The 20,494-nt window shown below is 37.2% G+C and overlaps 4 protein-coding genes across 11 annotated transcripts in view; 3 read left to right on the forward strand and 1 right to left on the reverse strand.

Annotated features, from left to right (window-relative positions):
- LOC116178230 (kielin/chordin-like protein) overlaps window positions 1–20,494 on the reverse strand; it is a 178,262-nt gene that overhangs the window by 47,395 nt on the left and 110,373 nt on the right. The window lies entirely within an intron of this gene.
- LOC116178227 (casein kinase I-like) lies at window positions 2,586–7,154 on the forward strand. Of its 5 annotated transcripts, none has more exons than XM_031497666.1 (5): window positions 2,586–2,722; window positions 2,776–2,880; window positions 2,936–3,203; window positions 6,231–6,923; window positions 6,972–7,154. In XM_031497666.1, the coding sequence occupies exons 2-5, from the start codon at window positions 2,809–2,811 to the stop codon at window positions 7,010–7,012; spliced, it is 1,074 nt and encodes a 357-aa protein (XP_031353526.1). In that variant the 5' UTR covers window positions 2,586–2,722; window positions 2,776–2,808; the 3' UTR covers window positions 7,013–7,154. The 5 variants fall into 5 exon arrangements, with proteins under 5 accessions (XP_031353526.1, XP_031353529.1, XP_031353527.1 ...); XM_031497669.1 differs by having other exon boundaries at window positions 2,590–2,722; window positions 2,776–2,854; window positions 2,923–3,203; XM_031497667.1 differs by having other exon boundaries at window positions 2,671–2,722; window positions 2,923–3,203.
- LOC116178225 (facilitated trehalose transporter Tret1-like) lies at window positions 10,644–12,473 on the forward strand. The gene is made up of 6 exons (XM_031497664.1): window positions 10,644–10,737; window positions 10,787–10,890; window positions 10,936–11,154; window positions 11,199–11,598; window positions 11,654–11,788; window positions 11,837–12,473. The coding sequence occupies exons 1-6, from the start codon at window positions 10,659–10,661 to the stop codon at window positions 12,310–12,312; spliced, it is 1,413 nt and encodes a 470-aa protein (XP_031353524.1). The 5' UTR covers window positions 10,644–10,658; the 3' UTR covers window positions 12,313–12,473.
- LOC116178228 (casein kinase I-like) lies at window positions 17,081–19,727 on the forward strand. 4 transcript variants are annotated; one of them, XM_031497672.1, is made up of 5 exons: window positions 17,081–17,142; window positions 17,196–17,300; window positions 17,356–17,623; window positions 18,805–19,497; window positions 19,578–19,727. In XM_031497672.1, exons 2-5 carry the CDS (start codon window positions 17,229–17,231, stop codon window positions 19,616–19,618), a joined length of 1,074 nt encoding a protein of 357 aa, XP_031353532.1. In that variant the 5' UTR covers window positions 17,081–17,142; window positions 17,196–17,228; the 3' UTR covers window positions 19,619–19,727. The 4 variants fall into 4 exon arrangements, with proteins under 4 accessions (XP_031353532.1, XP_031353531.1, XP_031353533.1 ...); XM_031497673.1 differs by having other exon boundaries at window positions 17,105–17,142; window positions 17,343–17,623; XM_031497671.1 differs by having other exon boundaries at window positions 17,102–17,300.

A 20,494-nucleotide genomic window follows, 5' to 3' on the forward strand; every position in this document is an offset into this window, starting at 1 on the left:
AATATTAACCAATCAAATCCTTTAACCCACAATTCAACTTTAAACTGAAGTTTAAACTGACATTATACAACCGGGCCTAAGTAACCTTCGTTTTGTGCTTTAATGTATACGTATTTGATATTCTTACGTCATCTGTAGTAGTAAAACTGTTATAGATTATTAGTTCTTTGTTTTGCCATCCGAGGTCGTGCAGAGATTTTTTTAAAATTCTTTTCCGCGCACGCACTTCTTTGTACAAAACGACATTCAACCTTTGCTTGTATAAGAACGTACACGCCATAGTTGTTACTCGACAATCTTTGTCTGCCATTTTGGGGTTTATTGTGGCTGTATTTTAGTGAAGTTTTTCTCTTGCATTTTTGCTATCGACACTTCGCTGACGAATTTTGGATATATTTTACAAGTTCTAAGGCCGTTTTCGATATGTACCAAAAATTACGCATTCCTTTTGACTATGACTTTCTCATGGAAAACGCATTTCTACAGTTAATTGGTGATCTATTTACTTCGAAGTTGTTTATACCTGAAGATAGTTCCTATAACTGCAAGTAATTACGAAACCTTAGAGATTATTACTCTTATAAATTGCTGCGATATACCTGATACTACATACTTTGTTTTTGTCGTACCGAAGATTTGACCTTACGGATACCGAGAGCTTACTTTCTGATTACTACGAACCTTTATTTCATTTTGATTACATTACACAGATTAGCTGTGATATTTGAGATAGAAGCTGCCGTTGCTTTGTAAATTAGTTTTTGAACTTGCCGAGACTTTGCCCGATGCCGGTATCTACAATTTTTAGTTACGTATTACTTGTTTTACACCGAAGAATTTGTTCTTACTATCTTATTAACTTTCCGAAATAGCTAAATTACATTGCTTTGAATAGAAACTTGCATCTTAAAGTAAGTTTTTTTTTTAATTGAACGTCAGGTTTATACTTTTATATGGATATTGAACGGACAATCGTAATCGCGTCTAATTTTGCTTTTGGTTAGTTCACAAAAGTAAAAATTATTGATTCATATTGAGTATTACATACGGTTTAGCATACGAGTATCTGATCAGTGTCAGACGTAAGAATTGCTTACGCAATATTTTATGTGCCGCGCGATTCACTATCCCTTTTATTTATTTCTGTTGTTTGTTACAGATTAGGATGAACGCGCCCTTTTGAGCTCAACAAAGTTGCGATCCGAAGTTCAAAGGAAATTTTTTACTCGATTCGTTTCTTCTGGGGTACCTCAACAAAAATCTACCTTGTGTAGTTTTTTTGCAGGAGACATGCACAGCCATGCTTCCTACGCAAACTAGCCTCTTTTAAAACTTTCAGCCCCTTCACACCAACATTTACTTTATCTCCTTCACTCTTCTGAACCTATCCATCACAATCAAAACACTTAGTACAACTTGTCTTTTCAATTTTCACTAATATTTAAAATAAAAACTTATCAGAAAATAAAATACTGCTTCACCGTGGTGGAACTCACAGACGCTGGTTCAGAGTAAACGCCAGAAGTATGGAAGAGAAAAGGCTACTAATACCCAATAAATTGCAATGCTACGCGTTGAAGCAAATTTTCTGCTTATACTTCTCAAGTGGTTATAGTCGGAAAAAAACTTGTTATGCGTTTTTTGTAGGAAATTTAATGACGTTTTATGTGCTTATGAAAAAGTTGATAGTTTTCGAGACAAAAAACCGATAAATGTGACTAATCCAAAATGGCGACCCGTTACGCACCCCCTCCGGTCGCCATTTCTGGGGTTTTTGGAAGGCCCAATTTCAAAACTATTCCTAGCTCACTACTTGACAATATGTAACCTTTCGGCCTTAAACTCAATATTAAACAACATTCTGCATGTAAACCAGAAAGTGGGAATTATCTTAAATGTTTTTATAACTGACATTTTAAACCGTTTCTAAGATTCATTTAATAGTATATTGTTTACCAAGAACGAGAAGCGAGTTTTCGCTGACAAGCCAGCGGATCTCACTCGTCCGTGGTAAACACTAAATTTTTTGTATTAGTATGATGGAATTGTTTGTATATAAATGGCTAGTCAACACAGATACAAAAATCAAAAGAGGCAGATTAGTGAAAAGGAGGCAGAGAAGTAAACTTTCTCGGTCTTTTTTCCGCTTCTCTGCTCCTAGCAACGAAACAACACTTCGCTGTTTGAATATGATCAGCGAAATGATATTTGACGTACGTATAAAAAAACACGTTTTTTATACGTACGTGGCTATAACTGAAAGTCGTGGTCATACTAAATTTTGAGTTTAAAATCGCCTTCGTAAAGCAACCTGATCCAACAACCTGACAATCTCACTGCTTGACAGAATGCGAATACTTGTATACGTAACACTTTCAGGATAAAGCTTTTGTGGAAAGGTGTGATGGGATTGAGCCTACGTCTTTTTATCAAACGCGCAACATATAAGGCAAACAAACAGACAATTATTTTAACCCCCATTTTCTACTCTACCAGTATCGAATGTCTTAAATCTCAAAGTAAACTAACTTCATTTATTAGAGATCTCGGCTACGTAGTACATTGGTTTGAGTTTGAGCATCAAATTTAGGTAGGTAGGTACTAATTGCATGATTTAATTAAAGTTTTAATCTAATAAGACGAAATCTTGGTTAGTAGATGTCAAATATTATATCTAACAACGTCAGAGTCAAAATTTTCAGTAACCTATTTACACAATGATGTAAGTTCGTAACTAATAGGCTGCCCAATACTTAATTGGACGGTCTTTTTAAGGTATAATCGACAATCTCTCACCCCCACGTTACAATGAACATTTGGAGGAAAGTATTTACAAATGGAAACATTGTAATAGGTAAAGATAGCGAACATTTACCAAAGGTAGCTGTACTCTTTAGGGCGGTATACGTTATGGTAAAATAGGGCATTTTTCTAGAACGACAACCTAGAACCGAACTCGTCTTGCGCTTTACCCACCACCTCACATATGCAATCGCCACCTGCGTCCAGTTCGGGTATCCTGATGGTAGGACCAAATTACAGGGTCGGAAGGAAAATTGGCAGTGGGAATTTTGGCGAATTGCGGCTGGGAAAAAACCTTTACAATAACGAGCATGTTGCTATTAAGATGGAACCTATTAAGACGAAGGCGCCTCAATTGCATTTGGAGTTTCGGTTTTATAAAATTCTAGGACAGACCGATGGTAGGTACATACGTAGCTTCCCTGAACATTTTCCAACTGTGAAATGCAGAACACTGTGGGTGAAGTATACAGTTCTGACCGTATTTCATACGCAAATGAAAGGCTCAATAATGTTTTTCCTAACCCGATCTTAAGTTCAATTTTTCAAGCCGACTGGTGCTTTTTAAAAAAACCTGCAATGGATTATATTTGAAAGTTGCAGTCCGGGCGAACCTCGTATCGCCTTTGGGAAATCCCTTTTTTTTCGTACTCGGGAATTTCGGGAAGCTTCTTTCGGAGTACACTTTAACGCTTTCAAAGAAACCTACGTTCTAAACGTTTTTTTGGACTGTAAAACATAAAATCCTGTTTTTGCTACTCCCGTTCCCGTGGGAATTTCGGAAAGTGTTTTACTACACCAGAAACTTTCGCGAGTTTACGTAATTGATATAAGTTTGACCAATTTTTTCGCCTTTCGCCCGAAGTCGACCGTTTTGATTCTTCTAGAGCCATAGTAGTCTTTGGCGCCATGTATTAAGGCAGGAACATACCTTCTTGCAACGTGACGTGACGCTACTCAACACAACGCAAATCTAAATAGGCCAGTCATTGAGGATTTTTGTCTGGAAATAAGTCCAGAAGTTTTGAAACTTTGTAGGTTTATAGGTTTTGGGGTTTAGAACTAAAATTCACAAAATCCACAATCCGAGACATGCCGCCGGCGCCGCCATCTTGCCAAGATGGCGCCCAAAAACGGTTTTTTGCAAATATCTCCAAAACTATGCGTTTTTCGAAAAAGTATGTAGAGCGCAAAATAAAAGAGGAGGAAGTTTCGTAGCAAATATTTATCACGAAACAATGGCATATCTTTTATTCAATTAATCGATTAATTCATTAATTAATCCATGTTAATAATTTATGATCATTTAATTTCGATTTAAAATGCTATACTTGTTTCCACACCACCCAAGAGGTAAAGTACACGGCGCGTTTTTTTTAACGTGGTTTCCCCTGTAGGCCTAATCCACTTAGGTACTAAAATTATCTTTGGCAAAGGCCAGACGGACCTTACTCGTTGATTTCCATATCTACAACGGGGAAAAAGGTTACCTCAGCTTCAGAATCAATGTTGATTTCCTTCAACTCGTCAGACTGTCCTTCTGCAGTCGATAAAGAATCGCCAAGCCGCGAATGGAGGTCTTCTTCATCGGATTCGTCCAGTGTCACTTGGCTGATATTTTCACAAGTCTTCCCATTGTAGACACCGCAAATCATTGAACATCTCAATCCTGCTTTCCTGCATTCGCAGGCTCTACCATAAGCCGCCTTGCACTTTCAAGATAAAAAAGCAAGTAGTGTTTTGGAAGCAGGATCTTTTAAAGTAGTTACTGGAGTAAGGCCAGTTTGAGTTTTCTTCCCACCCTATTCTTTATCTATTTTCGGACAGCCACGCCATAGTTGAACCTGATAGTATGTTCTCAATGAATGCTGTCGTGCAGCTGCGCTTATCGGTGGTAAGGATGCCAAATTAAATTTACTTTTTGCTACCGACTTTTTGGGCGCCATCTTAGCAAGATGGCGGCGCCGGCGGCATGTCTCGGATTGTGCATTTTGTGAATTTTAGTTCTGGACATCCAAACCTGCAAACCTGCAGAGTTTCAAAACTTGAAATGAAAAGCATCACGACACGCTGCGCCAGGGAAATGTATTCCTGCCTTGAATTTGTGGTTGCGATTTAAAATGGTGGAATAGGGAAACATTGATTTTTTACGTATTTCCGTCAATTTTAGAAATTCTCTTTTAGGTATACAAACCCTGTTCTGACAATAACAAATACAACAAAAAAAGAATCATCTAATTTGATGGAGTCATTTTGAGGTGATGCGCGTACATACATTTCGACGATGCATTTTTAATTATATAGTGAAGTCTCCATACTTGCTGCAACTTGACAGCTCATTCGATCGACGCTCATGAATAGGAATGTTAAAGTGCTGCCACTACACCCACACGGATTAAAAAAATAGTACACCACCACCAACTTACACCACAAAAAAGAGATTATCGTGTAGTTAGGAAAAAAAGAAAACGTGATCGTTGTGTTTCTGTCTCATAAAGGGGAGCAGTAGCGATCAAGGACGAACTAATTAAGCGCGCCAGTATGATTTCGTTACCATACCTAGCTAATCTTCAAAAGTCATTGTAGTTGTATGCTGCCTGTCAAACCAAGGAGTGGATTGAAGTATATCTTCGTAGTCGTAAAATTATTGTAGTCCTGCAGTAGAAAAAACAGTAAAGATAAATTTAAGTGTGAAATTGTTACATAATGAAGATCTCTCCGGTTTGGAATATTATAAAAAACGTTTCGATTTCTTGTAAAACTCGTTAACACTAACCTTAGTGTAATTCTTAAACTCCAGGATTCGCCGTTAATAAATTACGCTCAAAAATCATTTTGAAAATTCACCGAATAAGTTTTTTGAACGGCAAAGTTCTAAGTGACAGCTCCGTTGTTTATCCTTCTTGAGTCATTGTCGCTGTAAGGAGGGTCGTATTTTAATCTGATTTTGTATCTACACGTCACCTGCAAAGAGAAAGTCTCATATGAGGTACCGTCGTTGCATTTATGTAAGATTAAAGGTCTGAATCTTAGTAAGAAAAATATTAATTTGTACTTTCTTAAAGAGATCAGCCTACGGGAAACTGAAGCAAGTTTTCTATTGCATTTCCATTTAAACACCCACGTGAATTGGATTTGATAGATAAAAAGTGAGAGTTGTTTTTTTCCGATCCCAATAAAGAAAACCTTTAATTGAGTGGGTCCATTTACGATCACATTTCATTGAATTGATTAATATTAGATTGACTATTAAGTTCAGGTTAGTTAAAAAAGCCGTGGCCACAAAAATTAATTTAGTTAATTAGAAATTTACAGAGAAAATCATAAATAATAAAATCTGTAAAATGAAATGTCATTAAGAGATCGTGTGTTTGATTTTTCGAGCAAGCAAATCAGAAACTAACTCTCAATACTATTTCATCTTTCAGGGATTCCGAAGGTGTACCACTTAGGCACTTGCGGTGGACGGTACAACGCACTGGTATTGGAACTTCTAGGTCCAAGTTTGGAAGACCTCTTCACGCTGTGCAACCGGCGTTTTAGACTGAAAACGGTTTTAATGATCGCCGATCAGCTAATCACGCGAATCGAATACGTTCACAGTAGACGTTTAATTTTCCGCGACGTGAAACCGGAGAATTTTCTAATTGGAAGGCAAGGAACGAAAAAGGACAAACTAATCCACATAATCGACTTCGGCTTAGCGAAGGAGTACATCGATGCCGATACGAATAAGCACATTCCATATCGGGAACATAAATCACTTACTGGAACGGCGCGATATATGAGCGTTAATACGCATTTGGGAAGAGAACAGTCTCGTAGAGACGATTTGGAAGCTTTAGGGCATATGTTCATGTATTTTCTAAGAGGATCACTGCCGTGGCAAGGGCTCAAGGCAGATACGCTGAGAGAAAGGTACCAGAAAATTGGCGATACGAAGCGCTCCACCCCCATTGAGGTATTATGCGAAGGATATCCCGAGGCGTTGGCCACATACTTCAGATACGTTAAGAGATTAGATTTTTTTGAAACGCCCGACTACGACTACTTAAGGAAACTGTTTAGTGATCTGTACGAGGAAAGAGGGTACGTGAATGACGAAAATTTCGATTGGACAGGTATAGTGGTTCTATTTACGATAACAAAACTTGAATTCGGTGTTTCAGGTCGAACTGCCGCATCAAAAACTACATTAACGCAGGCTTGAAGCGACGTCGAAGCTTTCATATTCCAAATCTGATTAAGGGCGCTCGAAAGTTCAGTCGTTGTTAATTTTACGTTCTCTATGTAACAATGATCAATTACATTTAATTAGAACAAGACGAAATGAATAGACAACATAAAGGATTTTTGATGTCAGCTTATAAATCTGCACGGTTCTCGTTTGCATGCCAGCTTTGATTGTTGTATATTAAAAAATTCATGTCTTAAATTTACTGGTCGCCTTTCGAGCCTCGCGATTGGTTAGCGGTACAAGTGGACCGTTCAAATTAATTTAAATTAATATGTCTCTATGTAAGATCAAATTACACATGGTTGTTTTATGAAAGGATTCAGCACAACCAGGAACCGGGACCGGACCAAAAAAGAACCGAAAACCGGACCGAAACCAGTATTTTTTTCAGGACCTAAAACCGAACCGAAATCGTTATTCCTTTAAAAATGGAAACTGATTGAGAACCGGAACCCTTATGATTTTTTCGGTTCTTTTCGACTTTTTACGATTCTTAACAGGTTATTGGCCTGCAAACACGTTCTGAAAATTGATAAAATATTGCTCTATAATTGCCATCGGTTTCTAAAAGACTAGAATCGAAAATAACCGTTATGGACCGAAAAAAATGCTCTGAACCGAACCGCTATTTTTTAACAACCGAAACCGGACCGGAACCGTTATAAATATTTTCGCTTAAATATAAACAGAACCGGTACCGATATTTCATTTGGGTTCGGGTCCCTGAGTACAACCTTAACATTTTCTCATGATACTCACTGCCGTATAGTCACCTAGTTTGCCTTTTACATGACAGTTTGTTCTTTAATCTTTGATTAAAGTCGAAATTAAGTTGGTAGAGCAAAATCTTCATTTAATCAAAAAATCAGAAAAACGACAACACACATTTCATGGGAGGAACTAAACCCAAATTCGAATCGAGGATCTGCTTGGATGTAAACGAGCCCTTATATATCTTTTTCAGGGAACATTTTCCGGCACTTAGTAGGTACGTTATGGAATTATATTGTACCGTACCGTGCCGGCAGTCTAGTGCTGTGGAAATTTTCGTCATCAAAACGCACGTATACTATCGGATAACCCTTGATACAGTATGTTGTCTTCTAGACTACAGACTACAGGGTGCACCCAATATACTCATGGCCTTTCTTTCTGAAGTCGACAGGAGCCGCATTGTAATAACGCGTTTCCGCTTGCGATTCACTGTGTTCTCTGCTACAGAGACCACTGGCATATTTACTTGAAAGATCCTCGTAACTTTGAATAGTTGGCTTCACGCCATTTTAACGCGCAGTGGTTGTCGATCTTTGTCTTCCTTTTCCTTTTATGAGCTGTAACACAGTGCATTTCGCTTGAACCAACAGCTGAGGCGTTAGTTGAGAACGTATGGAATTTTAATTGCCATCATCCATGTTTTATTAATCACTGGCAATTGGATTCATTAAATTGAGGATTCCGCACTAATTAGGGCGGATTCATCTGTCCAAAGACACTTTTAAGATTCTCTGAAAGCAGAGATCGACATCAGCTTTCAGTCATCGATGTTGCCAAACTTCGTACCACGACGAGAGGTGGCGTTTATGTGGCGGGATTTAATTAAAACATGAATACTTAACGTTATACCATCTCTACACTCCCAGTGGAATTGATTCATATCCAACAAAGAAGCTTTTTTTTATTTCGCAAACAACATCGGAATAATATTTACGGAAGCTCATTATTTAATCATAGTTTCAAACCGTAGGGCGGTCGACAAAGTAAAGAGGGATAAATTTGAATTTGCGACGCCGAAAACAAAGGTTTTTTTTAACTCTGAGTAAATATGTCATTTGAAATTACCCTTTTATGCGACTTTGGCAAATTTAAAAGGAACCGTCTATGATACACGACGCCCATTTGAGTCTGTCACTTTTCAACGCGTTTCGTAGCTGTAGAGGTTTTTACATCATTTTATATTATTATTATATTACCGTTTCAAAGCGAAATTCACGCGTAAAATACGGAAAATTGATTACCGAAATGTTTACCTACAAAGCTTCCAAAACGTTGCGTAATTAACGTTGGAAAAGAGGCACGCTTCATATGAGTAAAACAAATGTTCGAAGATTTTAATTACCCACCCCTTAATCAAAAACCAATTCCGAGAGTCGCCTGGAGCCACCTAGATTGTTTCAGACACTTTGGATTTATGGAAATTCTGGTGTGGTTTAACGAAATTCCCTATGCGTCGTGCCATTAAACTGGTTGCGCGCACCTGCAATATAATTTAAAAACAAGCGAAATAAAATAAAGTGATATTGACGTTATTACTCGAATAAATGTCGATTTAAGTGGGCTGAATATTCTTAATTCCATGATTGCCACTGTATTTCTAAATAAAATGATGTAGGTTGAAGAAGGTAATACACCGCCCACTTAATGGCTTGTTGCAAAAGCAGAAGAAAAGTTGGTAGGTGCAAAATTCAAATCCAGTCCAGTCCAATCCAGTTGTTTTCTTTGATGATTAAGAAAAATCTTACGAATAATGTCTGAAACGCATAGTTAATGCTGGCATATATGAATGAAATGTCAAAAGTATTTAAATCTTCTATCCTTTTGGTGCATTCATTCAACAATGCTGCGAGTAAGAAATGGCAGCATTCTCTAAATTACATGCGTTTGGGCCAAAGCCAAAGAAATCAATTGCATTTACAGAAAGCGACCTAAAGTTTTTTAGCTCAGCCCCAGGATAACAGGTGTAATTGATTTTTAGAGAGTAATTGCATATTAGTGTACCACAAAAGTTACAACCTCTAAATTGATTAATATTTCATAATGGCCGATTTTAACTATTACAACGTTTGTAGGTTTAATCAGAATATCACCTGAAATATTCACGTGTCTACATTAAATCATTGCCTAATTACCCTCGTTGATCGCCTAATTAATTATAGTACCTAATTAAACCTGCCCATTCTCCATATTCATTGTTTTGCTAGAAAAGGTGCCAATAGTAGAAGCTGTGCGAGTCTGCCCTTGGGTCTTATTTTTTGGACACATCACCTGTACATTGAAGCGGTGAGTGTTAAACACTTTTAAAATCCGGTGGTCATACACAAAATGGTATTAAGAAGACAACCGCTTTTACACTGGCATACAGTCGCTCGGTTTAAAATGCCCAACGTCTGGGGAGAGTATACAATATCCCCGTAAGCGGCTTCCAAAAAATTCTATTTTCCGAATAAAATCCTTGGATACAATGAATTCCGTTTTTTTTAAATCAAGAAAAATAGTATGCCACGTGATGAGTTAAATTCAGTCTCAAACTAAAACGTTACTCGTATTTAGTTCACATAAAAATGGACAAAAACATCATTCAGTCTAAGAGAATGTCTATGGGTTCCAATTTATTAGATTAAAAATGCTGAAACTGTATATGTAGTGCCCTTTAGACCTCTGGTCTTATACAAGGCTGGAAGTGCAAAATTAACTGGTTAGATTTGCTTGAGTCATCGTTTGCAAACGATATTTGAAGCACTGTTCCTTTCTAGGACATCAAAACAGATCCGTTCCTAAAAAACGAGTTATTATTTGGGACATATTAGTTAAAAAACGCTTTGTGGCAAAGAGTGTTCAGAAGATGATAGACACCTTCAGAAGGCGCTTAAATTACATTAAGGATAATTGCAGATATCTACAGTATATAGTAGCCGTTTGCGGTAAGTCCGATTTGTTCACTGACTCCCATTACCTTGCCTATTTTTCCAGTTGGAGTTTTGGAATTATCCGTTAATACGCATCTGGTATGGATCTCACCAACACTACCGTGTTTATTATCAAACGATTCGCCAATCGGACGACCTCTTACTGACGTAAGTATGGGATTGATTTGCAGATTTTCTCTGAGTGACATTTAGGAAGAGTCGTCATGGGTGATAGTTTCAATGAATATAGGCGCACTTTGCGGTTGCGTATTACTAGCGCTACTTTTCGACATATTAGGAAGAAAACCGATCCTGTTACTCGGTGCCGTTTTGGTATTCTCATCCTGGATTTTAATTGGAGTGGCGACATCGGTTGGTGTCTTGGCATTTGGTCGCGTGGTAGGAGGACTGGGACAAGGAATTTCTATACCTGTAAGTAACCACTTCAGTAGCCAAACTGACTATATTTTATCTAGTGCCTTAATGTGTACATATGTGAAGTATCGAGCAAAGAGATCAGAGGAAAACTGGGGGCCATTCCTGTGGTCGTATCTGTATTTGGAAATGTATTCGTCCTTACCGCAGGGCCATATCTATCGTACACAATTTTAATCATTTGCTGTGCCATCTTTCCCGTTGTGTTCATAGTTTTGTTTTCCTTTATGCCAGAGTCTCCCTATCACTTAATAAAGATAAACAAAGAAAGGGACGCTGAGAGAAGTTTGCAGCGATTGTCGAAACACACAGTTTGCCATTCTGAAATAGAAGCAATGCTACAGGAGATCGTGGAAACTGCAAAACGTGACGAATGTAGCCAAACATTGCTGCAATTACTACGTTTGAAGACTTTCAGGAAATCACTCCTCATTGTCGCTAGTGGGTGTCAAATAGCAATCGGCATTAAGGACTTTATCAATAAGTTTATTTTTAGTTGCAGATAGTGTGAGAATCTTCTCTGGTATGAATTTTATAGGTTCCTATCTTCAGGTGATTATAGGAACAAGCAACATGGGACTATCACATGAATTGTTTAGTGTAATTTATGGATTAGTCCAGATACCTTCCGGTAAGACGTTTCCTTAGCAACTCCGTAAATTACTTTGGCGTGTTTCAGTTCTATTATCAGGGGTGCTAGTGGATAAGTTCGGAAGAAAACCGTTATTTTGCATATCATCATTGGGTGCTGGTGTAGCATTGATTGTTGAAGGCATCTACTTATACCTCCAAATGACAGTCGATTTAAGTGCAGTCTCATCACTTCCCATTTTGTGTTTAACTTTGTTCAAAATATTTGTGTCTTTTGGAATATTCTACATGCCACAGTTGTTTGGCGGTGAATTATTTTCAATTAGCTCAAAAAAAATGGGCAACCTCATTTCTATGTGCTATTATTATACTTTGTCATTTGTATATATGAAAGTGTTCGGAACTCTATCCACTGTATGGGGTATGTACACAATATTTTGGATTTCCGCAGGCGCTTGTTTTTTGGGGGTGCCATTTTCCTTATACATCTTGTTGGAAACTAAGGGCAAAAGCTTGGAGGAGATTCAAAATGACCTTTCGTCTACAGGGAATGGGTCATTGTGATTAAAATATAATAAGTTAGATACTTTCAACAAAAATCACCCACTAAGATAATATGCTGTTAATAATTGTATGCCATATGACATAACGTAATCAAAAAAGAAACTCTTATATATTTTTTTTCCGCAACTTTTCAAACCAAAATGTATTTTTCAATATACCTTAATCCCAATTCCTCTGCAAACCAAACTAGTTCTAAATCAGCATATGCATGATGAAAGCGCATTTTTGGTAATGCAGATCAGTATTTCATTAGCAAAGTTAAAAATTATCGATCTCACGAGTAATCTAATTCAAATAGATTAGAGCGTGCACATCTACACTACATCAGAAAGCTTTTAGTGAAAATTTGAAGTCTCTAGCTATTGTAATTGCTGAGATCTCAGTCGGACAGCCAGCCTAATGGCGTATTTTCCAAAAATGTGCTAAAAATTGACTTGCATTGGTACCTGCAGCAACGATTAAGTATTGGAAAGACATTTTCTTCCACTAAATACTCTGGCCGTACTGATTCCGTAAACCGTATCGATTTTTACCAAAACCGTACCGAAACCGAAGGTGCGCTCTTAAAAAAGTTGGATTTTGACACCGCCCCACATTTTTCCGATGTCGGGGAAAGGCGTAATTAATTTATTTGAACGTATCGATGGGACGAGAATTCCAGTTTGCCCCTGCTCGGGCGCCAGCTTCTATGCGACGAACTTAGGGATGTTCATGTACACTCGGTGTTCTTTTAAATGAAATGGCAATAATTATTCCGCTAATACTTAACTATTTTTAAAGCTCACCGAGTGTACGCGAACTACCCCAAGTACGTCGCAGTGTCATTTACATTTTTGGATCACGGGCGACTGAGGGCTTACAACTCCCAACATAATTACTTTTAACGTTTTCGCTCGGATCTAAAGGCGTATCCAAAGTTCTTTTGGTATGATTATTCTGATTTTCGAAAATAATTATAAGATATCTATCACGACATAATCTCAACGAATTAGATGCTTAGGTGATCTTCAACGTGAAGATAACGAATCTTTTTTTGCATAATGCGTTTCTAAGAGAGAGCTATTTTTTTATAAAATGTGTTCTGCGCGCTGAAAAAATTTTAGGAATTTTTTTTATACCCGTTGTATTTTATTAGTACAAAGGTATATTCAGTATAGCGAAATCTCCACACGCATTTAGGAATATGCCATTTTAGCTTGTGTTAACCGAAATAAGTATGTAAATGCTGAACTGGGCAATCAGCTGTTGATTGAATCATTAAAATTCAATCCCTACCGATGAAACTGTAAACGCTTTAATCGTTTATTGACTCCATGAGACATATTGCCAATCAATAAGACCACACATTGTGGTAGCGCGCTTGGGAATTCTATGTTCGAGCACTTTACCGATGCAGACCTTTACTATGATGTTTTGAATGCTTTAGGGTTTAACTTCACCCCCTTAAAAGGTGCATAAAATTAGGGAGAAAAATTGTCTAGTTATGCAATATTTTCCTTCATTATGCTCTACGTACCTTGATGCAACACTTGGTTCGAATTGAGTGTGGTAATTGCTATTAGTACAGGTTACTCTAACACGGATTAATATTTCCGCCAATTTTTCCTGACGGAATAAGTTTAAATACGCAGGTTTAGCCTTCTCTGGTTCAGTGGTTCAACGAGTGCAATATATTGGAGCGGTACGTGTTCCTCCCGTTCCGGAGTGTTTATATATTTTTGATTGTTATTTTGTTTTTTGTCCTGATGATGCCCCTTACAACAGTGGACGAAACGTTGACTTTTCATTAAACATGACACGGTATTATTCCGACAGTCGCTCGCATCTTAATCTAATTGCTGTTATAGCCCAAAAAATCTCTCTTACTCCACGTAACTATTTAGGGGGTTGCGTTATAAACGTACACAGCAGATACTCAATTATTTGTAATTGCAATCCAGGAATCGTTACCACTTGCATTGCTTTTGTTGGCTATTAGCGTTGAAAGAGAAATGAATTGGCAATAATTAATAAAACGCCCGTTCAAGTTATAAATTACTATCTAAGCCGAATACATTATTTCAAATTCTCAATAAATTTATAGCGGTGCCATAACTCACCGCAAGTGGCGCCTGTAATCGCGTATAATGGGAAATCCAACAGTTGGGGAAATAATAATATTTGCCACAAATTTCGGCATAAATCGCGCGTCGCTTTCTCAATTACGAACGTAATTCCCTTGACGCTTGTGAAGTGAACGCGTGTCCACCTGAAGTGGTCAAATTTTTACTATGAACATTTCTGGGGGAATTGTATCGGATGCATTAGAAGGTGGAGATTTTCTATTGGCACAAGCTCTACCGCGCAATAAATTAATTCATCATAATGAATAAAAATCGTTCTGCTAAAAGGAATTCTAGCAAACCCAAATTTAGGTACGGGCGACATCATGGTGCATAAAACCAAAAGCAGTGATTTGGATTAAGCACAAATTTCGCTCATTTTAATTAAATATTATGGAAGGTTTATGGTAACTTAGATTCCGATAAGAACGGTTTCATCAATAGGAAATTGTGACGATTTATTCTCTCCATTACAAAGCATTATTATTGTTTAACGTTTATTACCTGTTGAAAGAACCCCGTAACGTTTAAGCTATCCAATAGATGGCTCCATCTATTGTTGGAATTTAACAATGCAATTTTGCCGCGCATACCGCCAGCGCTTTGATTGGTGCGTATCGATTTTGATCTTCCTTTCTTTCGTAAGCCGTATCGAAATATACTTCGTTTACATAAACAGCTGACAGCGTTAGTTAGAACTCATTGAATTTTAATTGCCATCATCCATATATAGTGATTGTAGGCGATTGGATTCATAATTTAGGGATTCCGAAGTAATTTTTGGACGGGATTTCACCTATACTCCGAGTAAGGATATAATTTGCATTCTTCCTTTTTTATCCAAAGTACCGCCATTTGCGTTTCGTTTATTTAGTATGTTCTTGTTTAGGTTTCGGCTGTAATTTATTGGTACTAATTATTGCTTCATCCACGATTAGCCCCCTTATTTAAAAAGTATGTAAATTTTTAGGTTATCAAAGAAAGGGGTTATCTTTGATTTATTTATACCCGTCCAAATCCAAGTTTTATGGACCAGTTTAAGTTCCGGATATCTTGTAGAGTACCTACTATTAAAACTATCGATCCATAATGGGGTCATCCCGCCTTCATTTTTTATTTCTGATCCACAAAGTACATTAAAAATAAAAAGACCCGCGTGTCCTCAATTTTCATTTGCGAGTAAAATAAACCCAAAATAAATTATGGAAAAGCTGTGTTTTTAGTCCGAATTTGAAACGCTTCAGACTAAATACGTCACAAACCTACAACCAATCACGTAGAAGTGAGCTGGCAACCTTACGCGAGGGTCTGACGTTTGTCACATTTGACGTTTTGAGAGGGATGTTTAACTGCATCTAGCACGAAAGTGACAAGTGCCTGTGACAGATGACGCAAGTTATAAATGCCATTCTCCTGCAATATTGCCAAGTCGTTATGTCATCTGAATGGTTCTAGGAGCTGATTGGTCGGGCTTATTATTATTATTATTTTTTTTTTTTTGTTTGCGTCACAGAGCGCGCCACAATCATATCGTTTGGAATAAACCTTTAAAACCGCACATGTTCATTATTTTTTTGCTAATCAACCTCTATTTTTAAATAAACTTTTACTGTCCAAAAAAATGTTTTATGGTTTCAGGTAGACGCGTATTAAATTAGAACTGCGGAATTCAACTATACTGTAAACCCCCATTGACCAATATTAAGTTAGAACTCAGTGGCTAAGCTAAATTTCTAAATTTGTAGTAACAAAAAAAATGTATAATAAAACAAAAAAAAGAAATACAAAAAAGAAATAATTAATACTTCTTTGTGCATGATAAGTTAAAAATGAGAAATAAAGGAACTAAGACACCATTAATCGTAGTAAGTAAAAAGTTAATTATTACATATTATAATAGATAGCCAACTAAACGTAACTTATCATACACCTAGGAAGATGACGACAAACAGTCTACGTATTTTTGTAAAAGACCTCGTACAGTTCGTATAGTAAAAGTAATACTTTATGATCTTTTTGTTTGCTAGCAAACAAGATAGGTACAAGAAATTTAAAAGTAAATTTACTTCCAAAACATTGTTTCATTAAAAGGCTAAAGCTCTATTAAAAAGAGGGAGTTTAAATTGCTTTTGTAACTATCAACCTTCATAATATAAAACTTCATCTATCTGTAATACGGATACCTTAAGAACCCTTTTAGACGATAAAGTTCATAATATAATATTCAATTGAAAATGGAAAAGTTGAGGTCGACTTTCGGTATAATCGCCGTATTGATAGTATTGTAGCTTAAATGAAATCTTTCAAAGTTTTAAGTTCTCCGATGCAACGACCTGAGAATCTCACTGTTTGACAGAATACGAATACTTGTATACGATACACTTTCACGATAAAACTTGTGGAAAGGTGGAGATAGGATTGAGCCTATGCGTTTTTACAAAACACGCAACATAAGAAAAACAAACAGACAATTACTTTAAGCCCCATTTTCTACTCCGGCAGTATCGAATGTTCTAAATCTCAAAGTAAACTAACCTAATTTAGTAGAGATCTCGGCTACGTAGTACATTGGTTTGAGTTTGAGCATCAAATTTGGGTAGGTAGGTACTAATTGCATGATTTAATTAAAGTTCTAATCTAATAAGACGAAATCTTGGTTAGTTGATGTCAAATAATATACCTGACAACGTCAGAGTCAAAATTGTCAGTAACCTATTTACACAATGATGTAAGTTCGTAACTAATAGGCTGCCCAATACTTAATTGGACGGTCTTTTTAAGGTATAATCGACAATCTCTCACCCCAAGATTACAATGAACATTTGGAGGAAAGTTTTTACAAATGGAAACATTGTAATAAATAAAGATAGCGAACATTTAAAAAAGGTAGCTGAGCCCTTTAGGGCAGTATACGTTATGGTAAAATAGGGCATTTTTCTAGAACGACAACCTAGAATCGAGCTCACCTCGCGTTTTACCCACAACCTCACATATGCAATCACCACTTGCGTCCAGTTCGGGGGTCCTGATGGTAGGACCAAACTACAAGGTCGGAAGGAAAATTGGCAGTGGGAATTTTGGCGAATTGCGGCTGGGAAAAAACCTTTACAATAACGAGCATGTTGCTATTAAGATGGAACCCATTAAGACGAAGGCGCCTCAATTGCATTTGGAGTTTCGGTTTTATAAAATTTTAGAACAGTACGAGGGTAGGTACATACGTAGCATCTCTGAACCTTTGTCAACTGTGAAATGCGTTATTTCATCATTGCTCAATAATGTCTTAGCTCGATCGATTTTTCAACGCCCCTGGTGCTGTTTAAAAAACCTTCAACGGATTGATTATATTTAAATTATCACCCTCTCTTCATTTACTGTAATAGAGGACATGCACCTCTGCTGAAATTTTCACCCTTTGAAATTGTAAAAGAGCGCGATTATCGGTAAATTAGTACAATATATTTCATAGTAAAACGATGTTGTTTGCGAGATTTTTTTGGTTTTTAGGGTGTCAAAATATGAAGGTTAAAATTTTCTAATAAATTATGTTTGGTGGAACAGTAAACAAAGTTTCGTTAAGCGAGTAATGGAATTAACAACCGGCTTTTCTGCGTCTTTTGATTTCTATGGAGTATTGTCTACTTAATGAGTTCCGGGATTAGTAAATTCCAGTGAGTGGTAGATGAAGCGGTAATTTTATCTCAGGAGGACTTCTTTTTTGTAAAGAAAGCTGACATAGGATGAGTCATCAAAACTTAGAGAGTAGTTCTTTAAGAATGGGAAAAGACGTTGATTAGCGAGCAATAAATCTAGCTGCCCGGCTGCTGTTTAAACGCCTCTTAGTAGTGCAGTCTATGGTAGGGATATTCTTTCCCGAAGCTACATGGGTAAATAAGCGACTAAATGGCAACAAAACAGCATTGTAACACTAAGAAAAATAAAACCAAAAGCAAACGCTACAAGCTAAACAGTCTCATATTGTATACTTGTATTTTGTCACGAGCAACTGAAATATTAAAGTCCTTTCCCAACTTATTAACTCCATTTTCTGATTAAATGGATACGTAATTGCAACGTGGTGAGCTTTGATGGTTTTATAAAGCTTGATAGTGCATTTTACAAAAAAAAAGAACGGTTAATGCTCGATCGTATTTTTTAATGAAAGGCGCTTTGTTGTCAGATATCAGCACATTGAACGTTGACCACCCATTGTGTTTCATGCGCCGGCCAGCTTTTTCAGTCGTCGAAGTGAAATAGGGGCGAATTTAAATTTTCAACGCAAGAGCTAAACATGCACAAGCTGTTAATTAATTTTTACTTGTTCGGTATTTTGAAATTTAACGCATCCACAAAATGTTTAAGCAGATATAAACGTTATTTTATTTTTCAGGCATTCCTAAGGTGTACCATTTGGGCACCTGCGGTGGTCGGTATAACGCGTTAGTAATGGAACTTCTGGGTCCAACCTTGGAAGACCTTTTCACATTGTGCGGTCGCCGTTTTGGGCTGAAGACCGTTTTAATAATCGCAGATCAATTACTGGCGCGAATGGAGTATGTTCATAGTAAACGTTTAATTTTTCGCGACGTAAAACCTGAAAATTTTCTAATTGGAAGGCTAGGAACAAAAAAGGAAAACGTAATACACATAGTTGATTTTGGCCTAGCAAAGGAATACCTCGAGGCCGATACGAATAAGCACATTCCATATCGCGAACATAAATCACTTTTGGGAACGGCTCGATACATGAGCGTTAACACGCATATGGGAAAAGAGCAATCTCGTAGAGATGACCTGGAGGCTTTAGGACATATGTTCATGTACTTTCTCAGAGGATCACTACCTTGGCAAGGGCTGAAGGCGGATACATTGAAAGAAAGATACCAGAAAATTGGCGACACGAAGCGCAACACCCCCATCGAATTATTATGCGAAGGACACCCCGAAGAAATGGCTACTTACTTCAGATATGTCAAGCGATTAGATTTTACCGAGGCGCCCGATTATGACTATCTAAGAAAACTGTTTGGAGACCTATTTGAGGCGCAAGGATATGTTAATGACAAAGTTTTTGATTGGACAGGTAATTATCTTAGGGCGAGTACTTTCTTAAACCCAAGTACTGGCCCTTAATGTAGATAATTTCTAAAACCAATATTGTAGGTCTAACTGCCCCATCAAAAACTACCCTATCAAAGGCATGAGAGGACGCTCTGTAGGGAGGCTTCTTGCTTAGTTTTAGGTTTTAGGCATTCCGACAAAGTCCCTAAAGAAGCGCGCTCTGCAGTTGTAGATGTCGATTCAATAAAAAAAGAGTAATAAACGTTTGACTGCACTTACGTTGTTTTTTTTGGTGGAGGTAGCCGCTGCGCTGATTGTCTTGGTGTTCGACAGTTTTGCCGTATTTGAGCGGATTATTGCAAAACGGTCGTATTTCCATTTGACTTGTAGAAGAGAGTTAGCTTGAGTGCTCTAAGAAATTTTAATTACACCGTTTAACGTGAATGTTTAAGTCGAAGTGAAGTTTACGAAGGAGGAGTGTTGTGTTTATTCAGCAATTATCAGCCTTTCTGTAAGGTATTAAAGTATCAGTTTTCCCACTATCAAAGAGCCAATTTTACATCGAACCCAGTATTCATCTAAATCAAGATTCAAACGAAGTTCCAACGTATCATCATTTGATGTCTGTGTGTGTCTGAGTTATTTAAAGAAAATGACAGTTTGTAATTTTCGATTATTAACACTTTAACGTAGTTAAGATTCCTAATTAATGGTTTTAATTCGATCGTTTTTTGCGCGGTATTTGTCTTCTGGCACTGAGTACCTATTTTATTTTGGCCTCTTTGATTAATTTTGTCTAATAAATTTATTTCATCTGTAAATGTTCTATTTATGTTTAATCGAGCCCAAATTACAACCCAGGAGATGAGTTTTCATTTTTCATTTCCGTTGGTAATTTCCACACTGTAGAGTGTAGAGCATGTTCTATCTAATGTATACAAATGTTATACATATGGGCTAATGTATTGTAATCTGTTTGCGACAAATTGGCTCGTTCCAAGCCTGCTATTATCCTCCAA

The sequence above is a fragment of the Photinus pyralis genome, unplaced genomic scaffold (genome assembly GCF_008802855.1).
Source record: "Photinus pyralis isolate 1611_PpyrPB1 unplaced genomic scaffold, Ppyr1.3 Ppyr1.4_LG8, whole genome shotgun sequence".
Lineage (NCBI taxonomy): Eukaryota > Metazoa > Arthropoda > Insecta > Coleoptera > Lampyridae > Photinus > Photinus pyralis.

Coding starts and splice junctions, on each gene's coding strand:
- LOC116178227 (XM_031497666.1), top strand. CDS start 2,809: ATGAACATTTGGAGGAAAGTATTTACAAATGGAAACATTGTAATAGGT. Junction 2,881..2,935: donor ATAGCGAACATTTACCAAAG/GTAGCTGTACTC, acceptor GCATTTTTCTAG/AACGACAACCTAGAACCGAA. Junction 3,204..6,230: donor AATTCTAGGACAGACCGATG/GTAGGTACATAC, acceptor TTCATCTTTCAG/GGATTCCGAAGGTGTACCAC.
- LOC116178225 (XM_031497664.1), top strand. CDS start 10,659: ATGATAGACACCTTCAGAAGGCGCTTAAATTACATTAAGGATAATTGC. Junction 10,891..10,935: donor TCGGACGACCTCTTACTGAC/GTAAGTATGGGA, acceptor AGTGACATTTAG/GAAGAGTCGTCATGGGTGAT. Junction 11,789..11,836: donor ATTAGTCCAGATACCTTCCG/GTAAGACGTTTC, acceptor GGCGTGTTTCAG/TTCTATTATCAGGGGTGCTA.
- LOC116178228 (XM_031497672.1), top strand. CDS start 17,229: ATGAACATTTGGAGGAAAGTTTTTACAAATGGAAACATTGTAATAAAT. Junction 17,624..18,804: donor AATTTTAGAACAGTACGAGG/GTAGGTACATAC, acceptor TTTATTTTTCAG/GCATTCCTAAGGTGTACCAT. Junction 19,498..19,577: donor CAAAGTTTTTGATTGGACAG/GTAATTATCTTA, acceptor CCAATATTGTAG/GTCTAACTGCCCCATCAAAA.